Here is a 20193-nt window from a genome sequence, read left to right as displayed (position 1 = left end):
ATTTTACAGATAAGGAAACTGAGGCAAATGGGGTTAAGTGACTTGCCAGGGTCACATAGCTAGTTAGTGTCTGAAGCCAGATTTGAACTCAATAAGATGAATTGTCCTGACTCCAGACCTAGCATTCTATCCACTATGACACCTACCTGCCCCTGACAAAAGGGTAGTCATAGCTTAAGTGCATTAGCTTCTCTCCTCAAAAGTCACCACAATAGTCTTTATAGCTTCTGTAGAAGAGGCTTTTGAAGCAGTGGTTACATTTGTCATAGTAATGCTGATAGTTTTCTTCAGGACAGTTTCTTCTCCATAGTCTCAACGAGTAAGACCAAAGATTGACTGCAGATGGCTGCTGGGTTTTTGAACACTGGCTCTCATTTTATTCTGGACATCTGAGCAGAAATTCTTAAAGATCAAACTTTTCTCTAAAAGAAATTGAATCTCCCCAAAGGAGCACACAGGCAGGATTTTCCTACATCCCAAATGGAGATGAAATTCCTACCAGAAGCAGCCCTGAAGGGACTGGTTTGTCCCAAAGATCATTAAGGTGAAGGAACTTTCCCTGTCACATTAAGAAGGCAAACAACTGGGCAATTGTTCCCTTCTGTAGCTTCTAGTATGTCATTTACTTTTTAAAAATGAAGATGAAGCTAGAATTCCTTGAATACAAAGTAGTCTGAAAATGCTTCTGTTGTTCTGACTCTCATAGTCTCATAACACCCTAACTTCATTTTCTGAAGTTTCAACAAAAGGACACAAGAGGCTTCTCAGGGATTTAGATTTCTTAGGCAAAGATGGGGTCTGTCATCAACTGGCCAAAGTTAGAGCTCCAAGAGATGCAGAAAACTTTAGCCAGGAGTCTCAAAGCAGAGACCCAAGATCGTTGTTATCTGCCTCTCAGGATACTGTTACTGATTTTACAGTCTCTGGTCCACACCCTGAGTTGTTTCAATTTCACTTCAGGGGTGGGAACCTGTGGCCTCAAGGTCACATGTGGCCCTTTAAGTCCTCAAGTGTGGCCCTTTGACTGAATCGAAACTTTACCTAACAAATCCTCTTAATAAAAGGATCTGTTCTGTAAAACTTAGTTATCACTTTTTCTGTTTCATTATCCCTTGAAGGTACAGTTTTAATTCTTCTTACTAACCTAAATATAAAATAAGCATAACCTGAAAATAACATTTAGAGTAATTGTGACATTCACAGCAGACTGCTTCCTAATTCTGATTAGGATAAAATACCATGAAGTGTCCCAGATATTCTTATGGACCTTCCATTGGAAACCAGATTTGAGGTGAAACTATAAAAAAAGCAGCATTTCTAGATGCTGAAGGTGTTCGTGATATGTGGACCTTTTCCCTTCTCATCTCCTCCTGATGTATACCACCTAAGTCTCAATATGTTCATAGAAGACATTCTCACAGATAGGATTCCCTTAAAGATAATTGGCAGATCTCAAAATTTCAGGGGATGAGTCAGAAGAAGGTAGAGACCACAAGAGAATATTTGACATGACCCAGCAGTAGAATATGAGACAAATGAATTGAGTGAAAATAGATGATAGAAAGTATCAGTTAATTTTGTGGGAGAAATTTTTTAAAAAATATTATTACAAATATTGACTGCTTTAAAAACATTGCCATTTTTCAAGAGTTGCCATCTTGGAACTCTATTGCTTTACTCTGAAGTGTGGTAAGTAAATTTGATGGGTTCCTAAATGAGCAGTTCAGAATTATTTTCCTTCAAGAAAAGTAGGAATATGTTAGCTTTGTTTTTTGTATTTAACTCCATATGTTTTGCATTGTGATTACTTCAATCAGCTGATATTTAAGGAAGATTTTTTTCCTCCCTAACTAGTAAAGTGACTAGATATTTTTGAGGATTTCAGGGAGACAAAACCTACAATGTGGAAAGGTACAACGCTGTTTTTCCTTTACAGTTTCTTTAGGTTGCAGTCTCATTTTGATAATTACCTCCAATATTTACACAAACACACACATGGAATTTCTGGGGAAACTGTAGGATTAAGTTAAACTGAAAGTTACTTCAAAGTGTTTAAATAAAGATACCAAACACAAAAAAGGATAAACATGGAAATTTCTGAAAAAAATAGTATTAGATTTCTAAATTTTAACTATTAATTTACTCAAATAACAATAAAAGATTATAAGGCACTTATATGTTTACATAATGAAATTTTCACTATTTGAAAATCATTTGTATTTGATTTGTGTGATATGTATATGTTCTGTTCAGAAATAGCACAACTGTACATTTCTTATTTCAGAATTTTCAGAAGCAATCATTGTGTAAAATGTAAAAGTATTATAAACTTAAGCTTTTAATTTAAGTTGACATAGTTCATATTCACAGTTAAAAAAACAGTACTGGTCATTGCTGTGTTTTCCAGTGTTGTCACTTATTTAGGAATAAATATTTGTGTGAATTAATTTAAGAAATTAAAGAAGGATATAAAACAGTTAAAATAAGAAAAAGCTAAAGGGAAATTTAAGGAAACTAAAATTGGGTTCAAAGATTTAAAAATTCTGTTACAGATGTTATACATTCATAATGTAAACATGAAGTTGAACAAAGGTAATAGCTTAAAAATAAATGAAATTGAAGAGCAAACCCAGGTACTAACAGAACTGAATTTTTATTATCTATTACTTCTGCTCAACTTCATATAGATATCTATATCTTTATGTATCTATCTATATGGTATAAAAGATTTGGAAGATAAAGCAAAAAATATTACCATTTCATCCATCCAAAGGTGAAAAAAGTTAGGTGTTATGTTTGAGGAGCCAATAATTAAAGAAAATTTTTCTGAGTGTACAAGATCAGGTATTTTCTTCACTCTATGTATGAAGAGAATGCAGAGGACACCAGCAAGGAGAAATTCTGACTACCAAGATTTACTGACACATAAAATGACTTATAAATGATTTATAAAATTAGACAAAAATTCTTCAGATATCAAGAAAGAAAAGAGAACTCACAGTTAAATAAATACCAGAATAGCATTGGACTTAAAAAAACAAAAACAAGAAAAATGTCAGAGTTGGACAAAAATATACAAAAGTCCTAAACACAGCCTGAGGTAAAACACTTAATGCTGCTAGAAATGGGATTTGGCTCCCTACTGCCTTCAGCCAGCCGTCTGTGTTTAGCAAATCAGGGTGATACATCTTGTGATTTTTATTCCCTTGGAGTCATTTAACAGAGTTTATGATGATTTGGAATTTTCAAAGAAGAATAAACAGGTGGCTAGTCAGCTGCTGTTTTGTTTCTAACAGCCCTAATTTTAAAGTCCTATCCCTTCTTTCCACTGGATGAAATATTTCTGTAAGCTTTGCTACCTCTCCAGTAACTCACGGTAGCTTTCTTTATCACCCTCCTCCATCCTAGCTGGTTCGTGATAATGCAGATCTTCGCTGTGAGCTTCCTAAGCTGGAGAAAAGACTTCGCGCTACGGCGGAGCGAGTCAAGGCACTGGAGAGCGCACTGAAAGAAGCCAAGGAGAATGCCATGCGTGACCGCAAGCGGTACCAACAGGAGGTAGATCGCATCAAAGAGGCTGTGAGAGCCAAGAACATGGCAAGAAGAGCCCATTCCGCTCAGATTGGTATGTATTCACGAAGGTCCGAATCCTATGACTTCTACCTTTGCATTTAGTGAAAGATGAACTCACCACGGAAAAGCAAACAGTCCTGATGCTTCATCTTATCTTCACCCTGTAAGGACTTGGTGTCTTGTCATTGTGCCTTAATAGAGATGTTCCTAAAAGGCTGTGTGTCAATGGATTCATTCTTTAAATACCATGGGGAGGAGCCTACTACTTAAAGGAGACCTAGAGGGAATCAGAAGAATCTTTTTGAAAAGTAGATAATCACCCCCTTGAACCTGTTACTCTGGATCTCTCATATATCTGGTTTTGCTCACTAGTGTGGAGTCTAACATAGAGTTCTCTGAAGCCTCTGCTAGATCAGTGCTTATCTGGTCTGGGGGCGTTGAAGTTATTTGGGTATAGATAATAACCTATCTCCTTTTCTGTTCTCCAGTTAGTGATATTGGAATAACCCCTTTAACCAACATATTTCTATATCTATCCCATGCGTAAGTGCTGTACCCCTAGGTCAGGGGTTGACACACAGCCTGAAGCCTATATTCCAGGATCTTGGGGATTGGTGGTGAAAGGAACAGGGTGATGTTCCTTAAATGTCAAGGTTCTCTCTTTTTTCTTTTTTATTCTTTTAAAAGTTTGTTGCCTTTTGTTGTTATGCTACCTTTATTTCCAAATATATCCCTTTTTTCTCCTTTACTCAGAGTGTCATCCCTTATAGCAAAGAATTCGTTAAAAGGAAAAGAGAGAAAACACAGTTCAACAATATTAACCAGCATATCAACCGAGTCTGACAGTATATACAATATTCAATATCCATAGCCCATATAATGAAAGGAGGGAGGTGCGTTTTCTCATCTCATCTGTAGGACCAAGCTCAGTCTTCATAAATAAAACAAGTTTAGATTATTTGGTTTCATGGCGCGTGTGTGTGTGTGTGTGTGTGTGTGTGTGTGTGTGTAGCAGTCCATCTGGGCTACTCCAACAACTTATACTCACAATAGGGGTTTGAGTTCCCAGATGGCAACTGCTTTTTCAGATTGTAAGAATATCCTGTGTATGTATTCTTGGATAGAGCACCAGTGTAGGAGTCAGGAGGACCTGAGTTCAAATCTCACCTCAGACACTTGACACTCACTAGCTGTGTGACCTTGGGCAAGTCACTTAACCCCAATTGCCTCATCCTGGGTCATCTTCAGTCATCCTGATGAATATCTGGTCACTGAATTCAGATGGCTTTGGAGGAGAAGTGAGGCTGGTGACCTGCACAGCCCTCCCTCACTCAAAACAAAGTCAAGTGTAAGTCATGTCATTATTTCTCTGATGGCATGGTCTTCTTCAGCAACGAAGGACGAACACACACACATTCCTGCACATAAGCATTCCACTATTGAGCTTACCTTTATTAATCAGCCAGTGGACACAATTAACTCAAGTGAAAGGTAGGAGGTATTTACTAAAAATGTACAATAAGAATGGTAGCTACAAAACATTCTCCCCATAAATGTGGGCCCACTTTTCCTCAGATACACACATTGTCTAGGAAAAGAATGGACACAAACTTGGGCATATATGGGTAACATATGGCCAGGGCAACTCATGCCTCCAGAATGACAGGATCCTAATAACATTTCTCTCTTTCTGGAGTTATCATACAACTCCTCTGTAGACCCATATCTTTGCTGGGTGGACTGCGTATCTGAGTTCCCAGGTTCTGTTCTTCATAGCTTGATATTTGCCAGAGCTAGTTCTTCTTTGAAACCATGGTCAGCTCTCTTGTCTACTTCCAGTGGTCATTGTCTTTTAAACGGCTTCCTCCTTACAGACATTATCTCTCTGGGTCAGTGTCTGACTTCCACAGTCACCAAATGATGGAAGCATGGTCTCCTCCTGGGTCATTTGCCCTGGTATAAAAAAGAGTGGCTGATGGGGGTGAGAGGGGAAGAAAAATCCACTTTCCCTTTGAAACTGCCCTCTGGTGTAGGAGATCATGCTCAACAGAGCTACTCTCAGCCTGGACTGGCTGAAGAGCTAGTAAGCTCAACCTTTTAAGGAGCCGTAAAGGGATGGCCAAGCTTTAGCAAAAGAAGTGCCCCCTTTCAATTCAGTTCAGTTCTCATACTTCATAAAGCGATACATGCCACAGGCACATTTTTACAATTAGTTTAACACTTTATTATCTGTACATTATGGGCTTTTTGGGCCAGGGGAAAGGGGTTTTCAGAAACCAATTCCCTCCCTTACATTTGTTATTTATTCCTTCCATCTATATTGTTATAATCATCGTGTATATTGTTTTCCTGGTTCTTACTTCACTTTGTATCAGTTCATATAATTCTTCCCACATTTCTCTGTATTTATAGTGTTTCCTAAGGCACAGTAACATCTTTTATGTACCACAATTTGTTTAGTTTATACTTTGTTTCCAGTTCTTTTTGTTTTTGGTTTTTTTTTTTTTTTTTGCCACCAGAAAATTCTGCTTTAAATATTTAGCATATATAGGGCTTTTCTATCTTTGGCCTCCTTGGACTTTATGCCTAACAGTGGAATCTTTGGGTTAAAAGGTATGGATATTTTAGTCACTTTCTAAGCATAATTTCAAATGGCTTTCCAAAATGGTTAATCCACAGCATTACCAATCATACAGTACTGGGACTGCCTTTCTGTAGTCCCTCTAATGTGTACGTGTACTTTTTTTCTTAAAGAAAAATTTTTTTTACAGCCACAATGTAATGTGATATTCCTTTCTTTTAAAACATTGGTATCTTTTGTCTTTACATGGAGACATTCTCCCCTCCTCCTGCCAACTAACCCCCTCCAGATTGAACCCTTACATTTTATAAAGAAAAATATTAAGGAAAACGTCCAATACAGAAAGCTTGTATAAGTAGGTATTCCTTTATAAACTCATGTTATAAGCTGATACGTTTACTTTTTTAATATACAGTTTTAAAGTCTGATCTTACATTTTAATGGAAAATCCTTAGCTTTTTTCCCTTTGACGTATCATTCTGTTTTGTGTAACTCAAAACAGACAAGTCAGTTCATTTCTAAGGTCGCTTTTAGCTTTTAGATTCTATAAGATGTATCTGTTTCACATGATATATGAAGTGCCTCACACCCATACACATTTGGCAGACCAGGAAAACCTAACTTTGCTGTTGAGGAAAAAAGGACACTAGTGCTAGGCATTGGGATTGTCACTGGGTGCCATGTTTTCATTTTAACTTTCGTCTGAAAAGGCAGCTTGGCTTGTCGTTTAATATATTTTGAACTTGTTTTTTTCTTTTCTTTTTCTAATTTTCTTTTTGTTTTTTGATATAGCCAAGCCAATACGTCCAGGCCATTACCCTGCATCCTCTCCAACAGCTGTACATGCCATCCGAGGAGGAGGAGGCGGGTCATCTGCCTACTACCAGAAATAAAAAAGAAGTAAGTCTCTGCCAGAAGTGATAGTTACCACAATGGAAGCTAGTCTGGGCATATTCACTTGACAAGCTCTGGGTCGAATACCTTGGACAGGTCTAATCCACTTTTCCAGGGTCTGGATCTCTAGTAGATGAGGCCAAGAATGAAGCCCCATCACTCCTCGAACTTTCTCTGGAGATCACATTTGCTTTAGGCAGATCTCAAAGATTCCAAGCTATCAGAATCCCTAACCCACTCTCTTCCACTTCTAAATCCTGTGAATCTTCTTAACTCTGGGAATCATCAGTCTGGGACTTAAACAGCCTGTAGGAATGGGTGGAAAGTGTGTGGTGAATTATTTATCAGTTATTCACTTGGCTTCATGATTCTCAGCAAAAGAATTGTTTCATGTTCTTCAGTGGCTTTGATGAGGAACTTGGGTGGCTGCTTGCTGTACACAAGTTCTGTGTGTAAAATAAAAAGCTGAGCAATAGAAGGGAGTATTTTTATAATATTATTAAAAGTCACCAGTTTAGTTTAAATGATTATACATTATGTATAAACAAGTCACTTTTTTTCCTTCTAGGTTGTGGTCTGTACATTTCTTAAGTTCAAAAACCCCATGCTTTTTAACTATCACCCTTACATTAACAATTTTTTTCAGTGCTTTTAAGGAGAATAGAAATCTTTCCTGTTGTAATGAAAACTATGGAAAGATGCTACCAACAGGGAGGAGAAGGTGAGAAAACTTAGAGATCTAGCAACACTAGTATCTAGGAAATTTCTGATTTTTCAATAGATGAGTCCTCGCTGTGTATGAACATGAACTGAAAAATTATATTTCTTGGGGTTTGTATGTTTTTGCTGAGAAATACTTGCAAAGAAAGCAGACTTTCAAAGTGAGAAGAAAAGTTAATCAAGATAAAAAAGGTACCATACTACCTTTGGGACAATTGTTGTTTCCTATCTTGTCCTTTTTGCATCACGTCAAAGGCAAGAATATATGTGACAGTAGAGGGCATATCAAATGGAATTGGATGAAATTGCTAATATGTGAAGAAATGTTGCTAAACCTTTGGTCACTTGTAGAAGGGCTACATCCAAACAATGTTCAGAGGAACTGACTTGTGCCATGGAGTAGGGCATATAGAATGGTCAAAATGGGAAGGAAAGCCAGAGCTCTAGTGGTCAGCCTTTCCTCCATTAACTGCTACTATTCTCGAGTAGTTGAGATGAGAAATGACTTTGGCTGTAGACTAGTTTGGATTTAGAGCTCTACTTTGGATCAGCACTTGAATATTACTTTGCTTTGAAGATCATAATCTCTTTAGTGATAACCCAGTAACCCAGAAAACTATTAGGTATGTCATACTCAACACATAACTTGTTGATTTATTGGTCAATAGCTATTTATCTGGAATATATTGTAAGTGAAAGTTTAGTGTTCAGTGGGCATACATTTATTTTGCCAATCCTGCCAGGTAATTGATTGACTGATTCTCTTTCAGAGAGTTTCCTATAAGTGATTTGTTTATGACATTTTATGGTTGCTTGCCTTAAAAATGCCCACCGACTATGTCCCTTATATATCCCATAGATGTAGAGATCAGAGACCTGTACAGAAGCTTGTTGGGCATCTTAATACCTTCTAAAGAAAGAGTCCCATCCAGGCCACTGTGGTTTCTTAACTGGTAGGGTTTTAATAAACAGAAAGGTTTTTTTAAATTCCCTTTCCCCTTCCTACCCCCAAAAATAGTTCTTCTTAATTTCCATCGATTAAACATGTAACTCTCATAATATCTCATGTCACTCACAACTGTAAAAGATGCTTGTTTCTACTCTGTGGAGAATACAAATATTCTGTTGCTTTAGGTATCCAATTGTTGTATATCTTTTAGTCTGTCTACATTAGTGTTGATTAGTTTAGGTTACAGTCTCCTAAAAGGCAGATTTGATGCCTGACTTCCCTCTGCTTGACATCTTATTCTATGTTCCTATACAGGGAAGGGATTTTGATATTTCTTTAGGATGGAAGCAGCAATATTCAAGAGGAATAGAAGCGTATTTCAGGGACATGGGGTGAAAAGAGGATCCTTACAAATGTAACTGATGAAACCAAGCTTTGGATTTAAGGGATCTCATAGAGAATATCATCTCTTAGAAGTTAAGAAACTATGAGAATCTCAATCCAATTCCCAATTTGTCGTGTCTCCCTTTATTTCTCTTCTGTGTTCAAGGCCTTAATCTGGGTTTTATTGAGTCTACGGCAATCTATGTTCATTAGCTTTCAATCTCAATTACCATTTAACATCAGAGTAGGTAACAAATGGCACTCATATTGTTTAACACCAATAGAAATTACTTGGTGGCCCACTGACATGTTCTTACAAAGTGCAATTCTATTTTTTCCCTTTTTTCCTCCTCTCTCTTTCCCCTTTCTCTTTTCTTTCCCTGTTATCCCTTTTTTCTCTTTTTCATTTGTTTGTCCTTCATTCTTGAAGAGGACCATGACATCAGTATGATGACATGACTTGCAGTTGACTTTGATTTGAATGAGGGAGGGCTGTGCAAGGTCACCAACCTCACTTTCTTCTCCTGAGCCATCTGGGTCCCGTGGCCTAAAAGTCATCAGGACAACAGGAGATGGCCCAGGAAGCAATGCGAGACCCTGGCCCTTTCAGGCTAAGGTCTTATCACATTCTCACTTTGAGTGAGATACACCCATTCAATGAATAGGCTTCTTTAAGTTGTTACTCAAGGGGACAGATGGCTCCTTTAATCAAAAGAAAAAAAATCAAACTGGGAGGGAAAAACCCTCAGGGTTCCTGGGTAAAAGAGAAACAATTACTATTTAGCAACTTACTTAGATTTGTCAGCATTATAGATACTTTGTAGCTTTAGAGTGGGCAGTAAGAAGTAAAAAGCTTGCCGGTTGTTGATATAATAACTATCTGCAGGTAATATTATTCCTCTAGAAAACTCTGAAGACAGACAAACATTTATTGGGGGAACATGGGAGAACCATAGGACATTAAAAAAAAAAACCCTGAAATCCATCCAATGCATATTTTTTTCATGCTCTTTATGGACCAAAAGTTATTTTGTTAGGTTAGGAACATAAGGGTATAACTTATAAAAGTTTGCTCACAAATTTAGCATGTTTATTATACATATAAAAAAAGAACTAAGGAATAGAACAGAAATACTTTTTTGATGGGGGGAAGGCAATGGGTTTTCTTTTGATTGGGGAAAAATTCCTCTGAGGGAGAAAAATGTCTAGCAAAAATCCTCCATCATCTGATCCTTTTGGATTTTTCTATTTCCATTTCTAGGGCATTTAGCCTATGGCAAAAGTAATACTTGGCCAAAATCTACCTTAGGCTGATTTAGGTATAAGGGACAGTACCAGAAAGATTAAACCTTAACTTCTTCCCACTTCCGTAACTATTGAGAATCCTTAACATTTTTTTTCTCTACTTCCCCTTTGGTTTTTTTCTTAATGAAAAAAAAAAGTCTTGAATGCATTTTTATATGTTCCCACCAGATGGAGCTAGTGGGATGTTTCTGAAATCTTGTTTCCACAAAGGTTTGAAGGAGTTGTGGGTGCAACTTGGCTATATTAAAGTAGCCTTAACTTTATCACTTCTTCTAAAAACTCAAAAGAATTCTTGCCTCCTTAACTCTGTTGGTACAATATATTATTCAGGATGTATTAAGGGGGATGAGTTATCTATACATAAGGTGTGGTATTAATATTGTTGTTGTAGAAGTAGAGAGCTGGCTCCAAAGTGCTCTCCCATGCACCTCAGTATTTCACCCATTTCCTTTATTTATAGTACTGAATTCGTGCTTGACCAGTTCAATCAAATGCTATCCTCTCCACTTGAATTCCTTGTCTCTGTCCTATCACCATTCATACCCTGCCTAAACCTAACCTGGAATCACCTCATAATCTACCACCTTTGTTCCTACTCATATGCTGCTGGATGCTATCAGAGAAAGTCATATAACCATGCCTTCAGGGTATACTGTAAATTGATATTATTTAATTTCCACTGTGCTTTCATTACTTCATGGCAGTTTTTTCATTTTTTCTTGTTTGATTTTTCCATCACGCTCTTAATAGCATCTATTTTAAAGCTTCTGACTTGTCCCCTATCCCTTATACTACCTCCTCTCCATTCCATTTAGCAAAAGACCTCACCTTCTGCATTACTGAGAAAATGGACTCTGTCACCAGGTGCCTCCTTCTTCCTAATTGACATCTTAAAATTCCTTTTCCTCCTCTCTGCTTTGCTCTTGCTTTACTCCCACCTGTTCTCTCCAAAGTAATGAGTAATCTTGTAGCTATTAAATCCAGTGACCCATTCTAGGTCCTCATTCTGTTTGACTCCTCACATAGTATTTGATACTAGCCTTTCCTTCTAGATACTCATTCCTCATTGGGCTTTTTTGTCTCTCCTACTTCTTCCTTTTCAGTTTCCTTTTACTAGAGTATCTTTCATGTCCCATGAACTTGGTCCTCTTCTCCCTTGACATATCCACCATTTGTGATCTCAGTTCCAGTGGGTTTGATTATCATATTTATGTAGATGATTCCCAAATGAACATCAAATCTTAATGTCTTCTCTGAACTCCAGCACTGAATGAAGGCTGAATCTCTTCCTTTGGGTATCCTGTAGATATTTCAGATAGTAACACGTTAAAGGTGAATTTCAGTGGCTGCCTGTTACCTCTAGGGTAAAATACAGAATTCTCAATCATTCAAAACCCTCAAAAAAATCTCATTCCCACCTTCCAGTGTTTGTCATATTATTCCCCTTCCCAGGATCTCTGTTCCAGTCACTGACCTGCTAAATATTCCATCCCCTGCCTTTGTAGAAGTCAGGGCTCACCTACTCAGCTTTACCTCTTAGTATGCCTAACTTTCTTTAAAACACAGTTCAAGTGCTATTTCCTATGTGAGGTCTTTCTTGATCCAACTAGTAGTAAGTGGAGTTCTACTTCAAATTATTTTATAAAATTACTTTGTACTCTGTGGTTACTTATATGTGTACATATTGTATTCCTGCTCTTCTCCCTCAGTAAAATGTAAGCTTCTTAAGGGCAAAGGACTGTTTTTGTGCCACTGACATCTAGCATAGGGCCTTACGCATAGCCAGTAGGTGTTGAATTGAATTGCTTAATTGAATGTGTATATTAAGTTTCTGGGTCTGTCCTTGCCTACTTTTTGTAATTTTGGTAATTCATTTGAAGAATGGGAAGCAGTACAATAAAAAGAACATGGAAATAGGAGTCTAGAAAGAAAGTGTGGGATAGTGAATAGTTTGGTATAGAGAGACAAGAGAGAAGGAGAGGGGAGTGGGATAAGGTGAACATAGACTAGATTAGAAAAAAAGGAAGGAGGGGTTTTGGAATATGGCCAAAACTTTCTCAGTAAAAATAAACGTAAGGCCTGCTCTTGCAAGTAAGAATAGAATTTTCCTGGGGGCTTGAGGATAAGAATAATTTATATCCACTCCCTGGGAAATTGTGACAGCCATTAAAAAATGAATAAAAAAATTACCTGCACAACAGTGCAGACCCATTTGGAGTTATCATAAATTTCTGGTATACTTCAAAAGTATGAATAAAAAAGGAGATGATTGGAGTTATCCATGTTTAGTAGTTGGTAGGGTAGGAACTCTGCAAAGTCAAGGGAGCAAGAGATTAGAAGATGGAGAATACGTGATTGAAAAGACCCATCATCAGATCAGGAGTAGATAAGAAGAGCAAGTAACAGTAATTTCTTCTTTAGTCTGATGAAATAGGGAAAGATAACAAAACAGAAAATCATGATGATAATGAGAATCAAGTTTCAGAGGAATGAGAGGGTGGAAGAAGTGGGAGGTAACTATGGTCGGTCTGAGCAGAGTTAGCGTTAGGTGTGTAGTAAGGACAGGGGCTAGAATATGAAAAGAAACATCCATGGATGATTGGAGAGAGCTGCTGGAGATGTGTGATATGTTGGAAAGCCAGATTTCGTTTCATTTGAGGAAGAATGAAAGGAAGTGATTAAAGATGAAGAAGAATTTGTTAACCATGGAATAGAAGCTGCAAAAGGCACATTGAAAGAGGCAGGTAGACAAGGCTAAGACAAGTACTAAGAGAATTAGCAGCAGAACATGATATATTAAAGCTATTACTTTTATTTCCTGCTAATAACAGTAATAGTGGGGTCTTTCTTATATGATGTAATGAAATAGAGGGATATGACAAGAACTATAAAGTATTATTATTATCCCTTTCCACTGCCATCATTAGGCTATGAGGTCCCTTTCCTAGGCTAGCATCCTATCACAGAGATTGAAGCCCTTGGCTTCTATATTCTTGCCCAGTATTCAATTCCTAGTCTCATTACACTTCAACCAGAGAGACCACACAAAGTACTTTATTATACTGTGAAGCTTCTTGGGGGGGACATGTTATATATAAATGGCCAAGTTATAGAACAGTTACAGAGACTAATCCCATTCATTTTAAGAGAAAGTCTTTGGAGATTTCCTCTTTGGTTCTGGATTTCCATGTCTAGTTCCCTAAACTCGTTATTCCCTTTCTCAGATTATTTTCTTCATGGTTCCATGAAAAGTATAGTTTCCATCCTCTACCCCAGAAAAGAGTTTTCCTTCTCAGTTTCTTGGGTCATTAGAAAAACAAAGCTTCTCCTATTTAGTTCTAAAGATCTTATCCTTGGTCTTAAGTTAAATTTCAAACAAAAGATGCTGAGACAGTGAAGAAGCCAGATGTAAGTAAAGATGCCTGATGTTTGTTCAGTGGTAGGAAGACAGAAGACCTCCTGGCAGAAAATAGTTGAAGGTGGTTGCGGTTTGCATCGTGAGTCTGATGGAAATCTCGTTTCATTTCACATACTTCTAAGAAGGTATGATGCCATTGGAAAGTTGGTGAAGAAACTGGAGATGTTTAGCTTGGAGAAGAGAAGAGAAAACTTGGAGTATACATGATGGAGGCCTAAGTATTTGAAGGGCTATGTGAGAAAAAAAATTAGACTTGTTTGCTTTGCCCCAGAGGGCAAAATTACCAGCAATGGGTGGAGGTTTTAGAGTGGCAGATTTGCCTTGAGAAAATGAAAACTTTTAAACAGAGCTATTTAAGAGCAATGATCCAAAAACGTTGCCTCAGGACCTAGTGATTTCCCCATCTTTGGAAGTCTTCATCTGGAGGCTGAAAGACCATTTACTTGTGGAGAGAACTCATGCGGGGAACCTCTTTAGGGATGGATTGGACTCTGAACTCTAGAATAGGCTAGAATTCTAGAATATCTGTAATCATGATCCCAGATGAGTTCCCAACATACCAAAGAGAAAAGCTTCCTGGTTAGTGGTTCTTCATACAAAAAGGATGCTCCCTCCAACTATTCTAGTATCTCATATTCTCAGTCTCAATCTATAGTCCTTTACTATTAATCTGTTTTCCCTTTTTTTCTCCTCTCTTTATTTATATCTTTCTCTCAGGGATACCTGGGTTCAGTCCATCTTTTGGCACTTGTACTTTGTCCTGTGAGATCTATAGTTTCTCATCACAAACATTTGTAAGCATCTTAATTTGCACAGAACAGGGGTGGGGAACCCGCAGCCCTGAGGCCACATATGTGCCCCTCTAGGTCCTCAAGTGCAGCCCTCATATTCAGAGGGGTACACTTGAGGACCTAGAGGCTATGCGTGGACTTGAGGCTGCAGTTCCCCACCCCTGGCATAGAATGTATAAAATGTGATCTAAGTAAATATATAGACTGTTTCTGCAGTGGGGAAGGGACTAAACTCTCTTTTATTCCAAATGCCACTTTCCATTTGTGAATATGAAAAATTTAAAGATAATTCCATTGTGTTGTATCTTTAAGTCACAGGATCTAGAGACAGCAGAGTTCAGGGGTAAAAGAGAGTTTTAACTGATAGTTAACATTTTTATAGCACTTTCAGGTTTGCAAGGCATTTTACATACATTATATCATTTGGTCCTCACAACAACCCTATGAGGCAGGTGCTGTTATTGTAAGCTCCGTTTTACAGATGAGGAAACTAAGATTTAGAGGGGATGAATGACTTGTCTAGGGTCACACAAGTCAGTCAGTCAATAAGCATTTATTAAGTACCTATTATATTGCCAGACACTATGCCAAGGACTGGGCTTACAAAGAAAGGGCAAAAGACAGTCCCTGCCATGAAGGGGCTCAAAATACAATGGGGGAGAAAACATGCAAATAGCTCTGTACCATCAAGCTATATACAGAATAAATTGGTAGTAATCAACAGAAGGAAGACGCTAGAATGAAGAAGAATTAGGAAAGTTTTCCTATAGAAGGTAGAATTTTAGCAGGGCCTTAAAAGAGTAATCTGAGGCAGAACTTGAACCCAAGTCTCCCTGACACCATGTCCAGTCCTGTACCTACTATACCATCCTGCCTCCCTTTAGTTCTCTAATTACGTCATTATATAGATAATGAAATGGAGGTCCAAAGCAGTTAAGCGACTTGCCCAAAGGCACAGAGTTCTAAGAATTAGCAGCTTCAATGATTTTTTGTTCTAAATCCAGTCATCTTTCTGTTGTACTAACAGAGGTTCCCAAACTTATTTGACTACTGCGCCCTTTTCAAAAAACAATTACTCACTGGCCCCCTAGAAATCTATTTTCTTTAACCTTTTAACTTTTTTTGAAATTTGCATTGTTTCAAAAAAATAATTTTTAAAAAAATAATGCATCTTAAATTTAATAATTTATTATAAATTTGTGAGTTTTTTCCTGCATTGTAATTTTGATGATGCAATATTGTGTCATGTAACCACATAGTATCATATTGTAAACAAATCATTTACATGCACATATTTGTGCTGATGCATGTTGGATTTCCTGACAATGAGAGACACACTCACCTGCCAACACTTGCTTGTTAAGACCTATTGGGCAGACTTGACCACTGAACAGTCAAATTTGCATTTTGTGTGTTCATTTGGAAAATAATGTAATCATTACAACTTTAACTCTGTTACACAACACATGAAACGGTTTTTGCAAAATTCTCTTCTTTCCTTATGCTTCCACCACCCCCTTATTTTTATTCAGAGTCCCCCAAATGCACCTGAGGCTACTATTGCCCTCCCCTGGATCATTCCAACATCCCATGGGGGGGTAGTATTGCCCACTTTGAGAACTTCTGGGTCTAATGTAGAACTTATTCTCCACATTTTTTCCTAATAAAATAGTAAGCACTAAATAAATGCTTTTAATTTGTTCATATTATGGATAATTGTATCTTTTTTTTTAAAAAGACTCTTCTGAAAGGCTTCCAAATTTCCTTTTAGCCAATAATTTCAACTCTTATGGAACTAGACAACTCCTAGGAGTAATGAGTCCTGGCTGTGGTGAAAGAGTCTAATCAAATTCAACAAGCATGCATTGAATTTAAGTTCATAGACCCCAAATTAAGAATCTTTGATATAAGACATAGTGTTAATGTCCAGACCTACAAAGATTTAGAATAAACCAAAGTTTCTGAACTCAAGAAACTTACAGTATAGTTGGAGAGATAAAACAGGTCAATGTATTATACAATTATATAATGTAGAGTACAAGAACATAATATAATATGAAATTATATATAGTACTGAAGCATAATGTATATACAATATAGTATAACACATTGTACAGTTATATAATGCATAGTATAAAAGAGATCAAATATTATTTAAAAGTTTCAAATATTCATATTGTACAGGCAGTAATTGGTGTAGGTCTTCCGGGGGGGAGGGGTTCTCAAAGTAGCCATAGGTATGATGGGGGGGATATTGGGAGCAACGATCAGGGAAAGTGTCATGGAGATTACTCCTAATCAGTATGATTAGGATTTCAGCAAGAAGACATGGGGAGAAAGTGAATTCTAGGCATGCAGGATGATAAAGACAGCAAAAGGTCGGATGCATTCAAGAAATGAATAGTTTTGGCAAGAGCATCAACTGTGTGATATAAAGTAAGTATGTGACATAAAAGCAGATTGGAGACAGACTCTGGAGGATATCAAAACCAGATTCAGGAGCTGGATTGTCTTCAGAAAGCAATAGGGAGTCAGTGATAAGTTTTTAAGCAAGGAAATGAACTAACCAAAATAGTGCTGTGGGAAGCACTGTGATATTCATAAGATAATTGTAGAGAGGGATAGGCTGAAAGCAGAAAGACTACTGACTGGAATTGGAGGGTTCATAGCTCATGGCTCGTACTTGCTCCCTTTGTGACCTGGACGAAGTCAGTTAACCTAGCTGGGCTGCGGTTTCCTCATCTCTAAAATGGAGGGAGTTTGCAGTTGATGGCTTTTGAAGTCCTTTCTAGCTCTCTCCTTCTATGATCCCACATTTCTAAGGCTTCCCTCAATATTCTGAGAAGGGATCTAAATGAAATTGGTGGTCATGTACCTGGGGAGGAAAGACTTTAGAGATACTGAGGAAATGGAGTCATAGAACTTGGTGACTGACCAGATGAGGGATGTGAGAAGAGAAACAGGGAAGAGTTGAAGATGACGCTGTGATTTTTGAGCCTGAGCAACTCTTGAGCATGATGACACCATTAATGGAAGCATGTGGTTAGACTCGAATGAGAAAGGAGCAAGCAGGCTATGTGAAGGAAGATGAGACAATTTCTGTGGTGAAAGAAGAGGGCTGAGGGTAGGATTGATTCAAGGATCATCGTTTTATATCTGGAAGGGACCTCAGAGGCCATCTAGTCATAGAATTACATATTGAGAGATGGACTAGACTTCAAAGGCTATCTGGTCTAGCATCTTCACTTTGGGGATGAGAAGACTGAGGCACAGGAGGTTTAATTAGCCTATCCATGGTCACACAGGTACATCAGAGGTGAAACTTTATACTTTACTTCACACAGTTTCCTTTGATTATAAAACACTCCTTGAGAAACCAGAATGACATTCAGAATGATCATACTACTGAAATTAATTTAAGATTTAATGTTATACAGATTAAATTACCAAGATGATACTTTACAGAGCTCAACAGAATAATGACAAAATTTATTTGGAGGAACAAAAATGCTAAAATATTAAGGGAACAATAAAAAAGGTACGAGTAAAGAGTGAATAGTACTTAGAGACCTCAGATTATATTATAAAGCATCAAAAATCAAAATAGAGAAGTAGCTCAGTGAAACAATCAACAGAAAAGAACCAGAAACAGTTGATCCCAATAATACAGTGCTCAGAAAATTCCAAAACACAAGTTACCTAGTCAAGAAAACTTTCAGTTTGGTAAGAGTTGCTGTTTAAACAGGAAAACATTCTGGCAGTTTACATCATATGCCACAGTAAATTTGAAATGGACCTGATTTGAACATTAAGGGTTATACCATTTTAAAAAAACAGAAGAAAATCAAGTGAGATGGCCTTTATAGTTATGACTAGGGAGTAAATTCTTAACTAAACAAGGGATAGATGTGATCACAAAAGATAAAATAGGCCATTTTAGTGGCATGAAATTGAAAGGATTTTGTATAAACCAAATTAACAGAATATCCACTTTATTTTTAAAATACTTTTTTCTTTTTTTATTATTTTGAACTTAACAAACATGTTCACTTCCATGTATGAAGAAGAACCAAAAAAAAAAAGGATTGTATATGAAACCACAAATCTCTGTTATATACAGCTTAGATCTTTTAAAGTATATAATGAATTTAGCATTAGTTCTAAAACTGTCCTGTTTGTCTGGATCTCTTCTTTGAACTTCCTTCTGTTCCTTTCTATGTATTTTAGAGGTTTCATTGGCTCTCTTTTTGGGGGGATATTAATATTGCTTCCCTTTCCTCATAAGTGTCTCTTAGTTCCCTAAATTAAAAGCTCTCTCTCGTAACAAGTTTAGTCAAACAAAACAATCCAGCACTTTGTCCATATCTGAAAATATATGTCTCGTTCTGCACCTCTAGACCTTCACCTCTGTCAAGAGGTGGAAGTGTGATTCACCATCGGTCTTCAGGAGTCGTGGTCAACACCCTCATTTTACAGATAAGGAAACTGAGGCCCAGAGAGGTTAAATGCCCATGGTCATACAGGTAGTATCAAGGTGGGGATTTGAACTGAGGTCTCTGCCATCAGTCAGTGCTCTTTCCACTGTACCATGCTGATTCTTTAAGAGAAAAACTGTAAGTCTTAGAAGAAGGTTAATTCCCAACTTTCTCTACAGTGTGGTAGCCCAGCCTGTTTCCACTTTAACATTCATGCATTTATTTAGAAATTCTTCATGTTTCTCACATTCATAAATGCAGAATGAGTAAAATTATTCCTCCAGAGAAGATTACCCTGACAGATGGGTTGCAATTGCTCCAATGGGATAAATACACTTAAATTCAACAGTGGGGGATGTAAAACCCAATTGGTAGCTCTTATAAAGTGAGTATTGGATTAGGGTAGGGGTGAAAGAAAAGATAAAATTCATACTGTTTGGACTAGGATTAAATCTACAGTAATTACAGAAGCCAAAATCTGGGGAAAATCTTTTGCAAGTCTCTCTTGCAAAGCATGTATAAAATTACTTTCTTTTTTCACTCTTCCCACCCTTTTAAAAGAAAAAAAACTTCATTTCCTTACAAATCTGTGACACTGCCACCATGAAATAGTGGCCTATAAGGGCATATTATGTAATGGCAGAGAATCAAAGAAATGGAGACATGCCATAATAGATCCTCTGGTCTAGCTCCCTGCCTCCAGGCAGATGTAATTTTGCTCCCGATGATCTAGGAAAGGGGAGACATTGATCCCATTTTTAAAATGTGTAGGGATAGAGATTTCAACATCTTCTGTATCTTATTCCAGTGCTTAGTCAAAAATGTCTCCCAACTTTTCTTCACAGAGGGCCTTTGAAGATGGTTGATTACGGACAAATAGACACTAGTATAGCTCAGAGATTTCAAGTTGGAAGGGTCCTTAGAGGTCATCTGACTCAAGTCCCTTATTTTACAGATGAGGAAAATGAGGTTCAAAAATGTAAAGTGACTTGCCCAAGGTTACATAGATAATAAATCAAGTGCTCTTTGCTAAAGTATTTTACTAAAAGAACCACAGAAGTTTTACTTTTAGTCCCCTCTAACAATTTGGGTTTCTCTTTTTC

At 37.4% G+C, this 20193-nt stretch overlaps 1 protein-coding gene across 3 annotated transcripts in view; it reads left to right on the top strand.

Annotated features, from left to right (window-relative positions):
* KIF5C (kinesin family member 5C) overlaps window positions 1–20193 on the top strand; it is a 210626-nt gene that overhangs the window by 187840 nt on the left and 2593 nt on the right. For 2 of the 3 annotated variants that reach the window (XM_072613152.1, XM_072613155.1), the window contains 2 exons: window positions 3409–3625; window positions 6947–7054. In XM_072613152.1, the coding sequence (XP_072469253.1) occupies window positions 3409–3625; window positions 6947–7047 (318 nt within the window). In that variant the 3' untranslated portion in view covers window positions 7048–7054. Of the gene's footprint in view, window positions 1–3408; window positions 3626–6946; window positions 7055–19012; window positions 19098–20193 lie in introns of those variants that run through there. The other variant, XM_072613153.1, reaches the window with a different exon arrangement.

This window comes from Notamacropus eugenii, chromosome 5 (assembly GCF_028372415.1).
Source record: "Notamacropus eugenii isolate mMacEug1 chromosome 5, mMacEug1.pri_v2, whole genome shotgun sequence".
In the NCBI taxonomy this organism is placed as follows: Eukaryota; Metazoa; Chordata; class Mammalia; order Diprotodontia; family Macropodidae; genus Notamacropus; species Notamacropus eugenii.
This window is presented reverse-complemented; position numbering and strand designations above follow the sequence as displayed.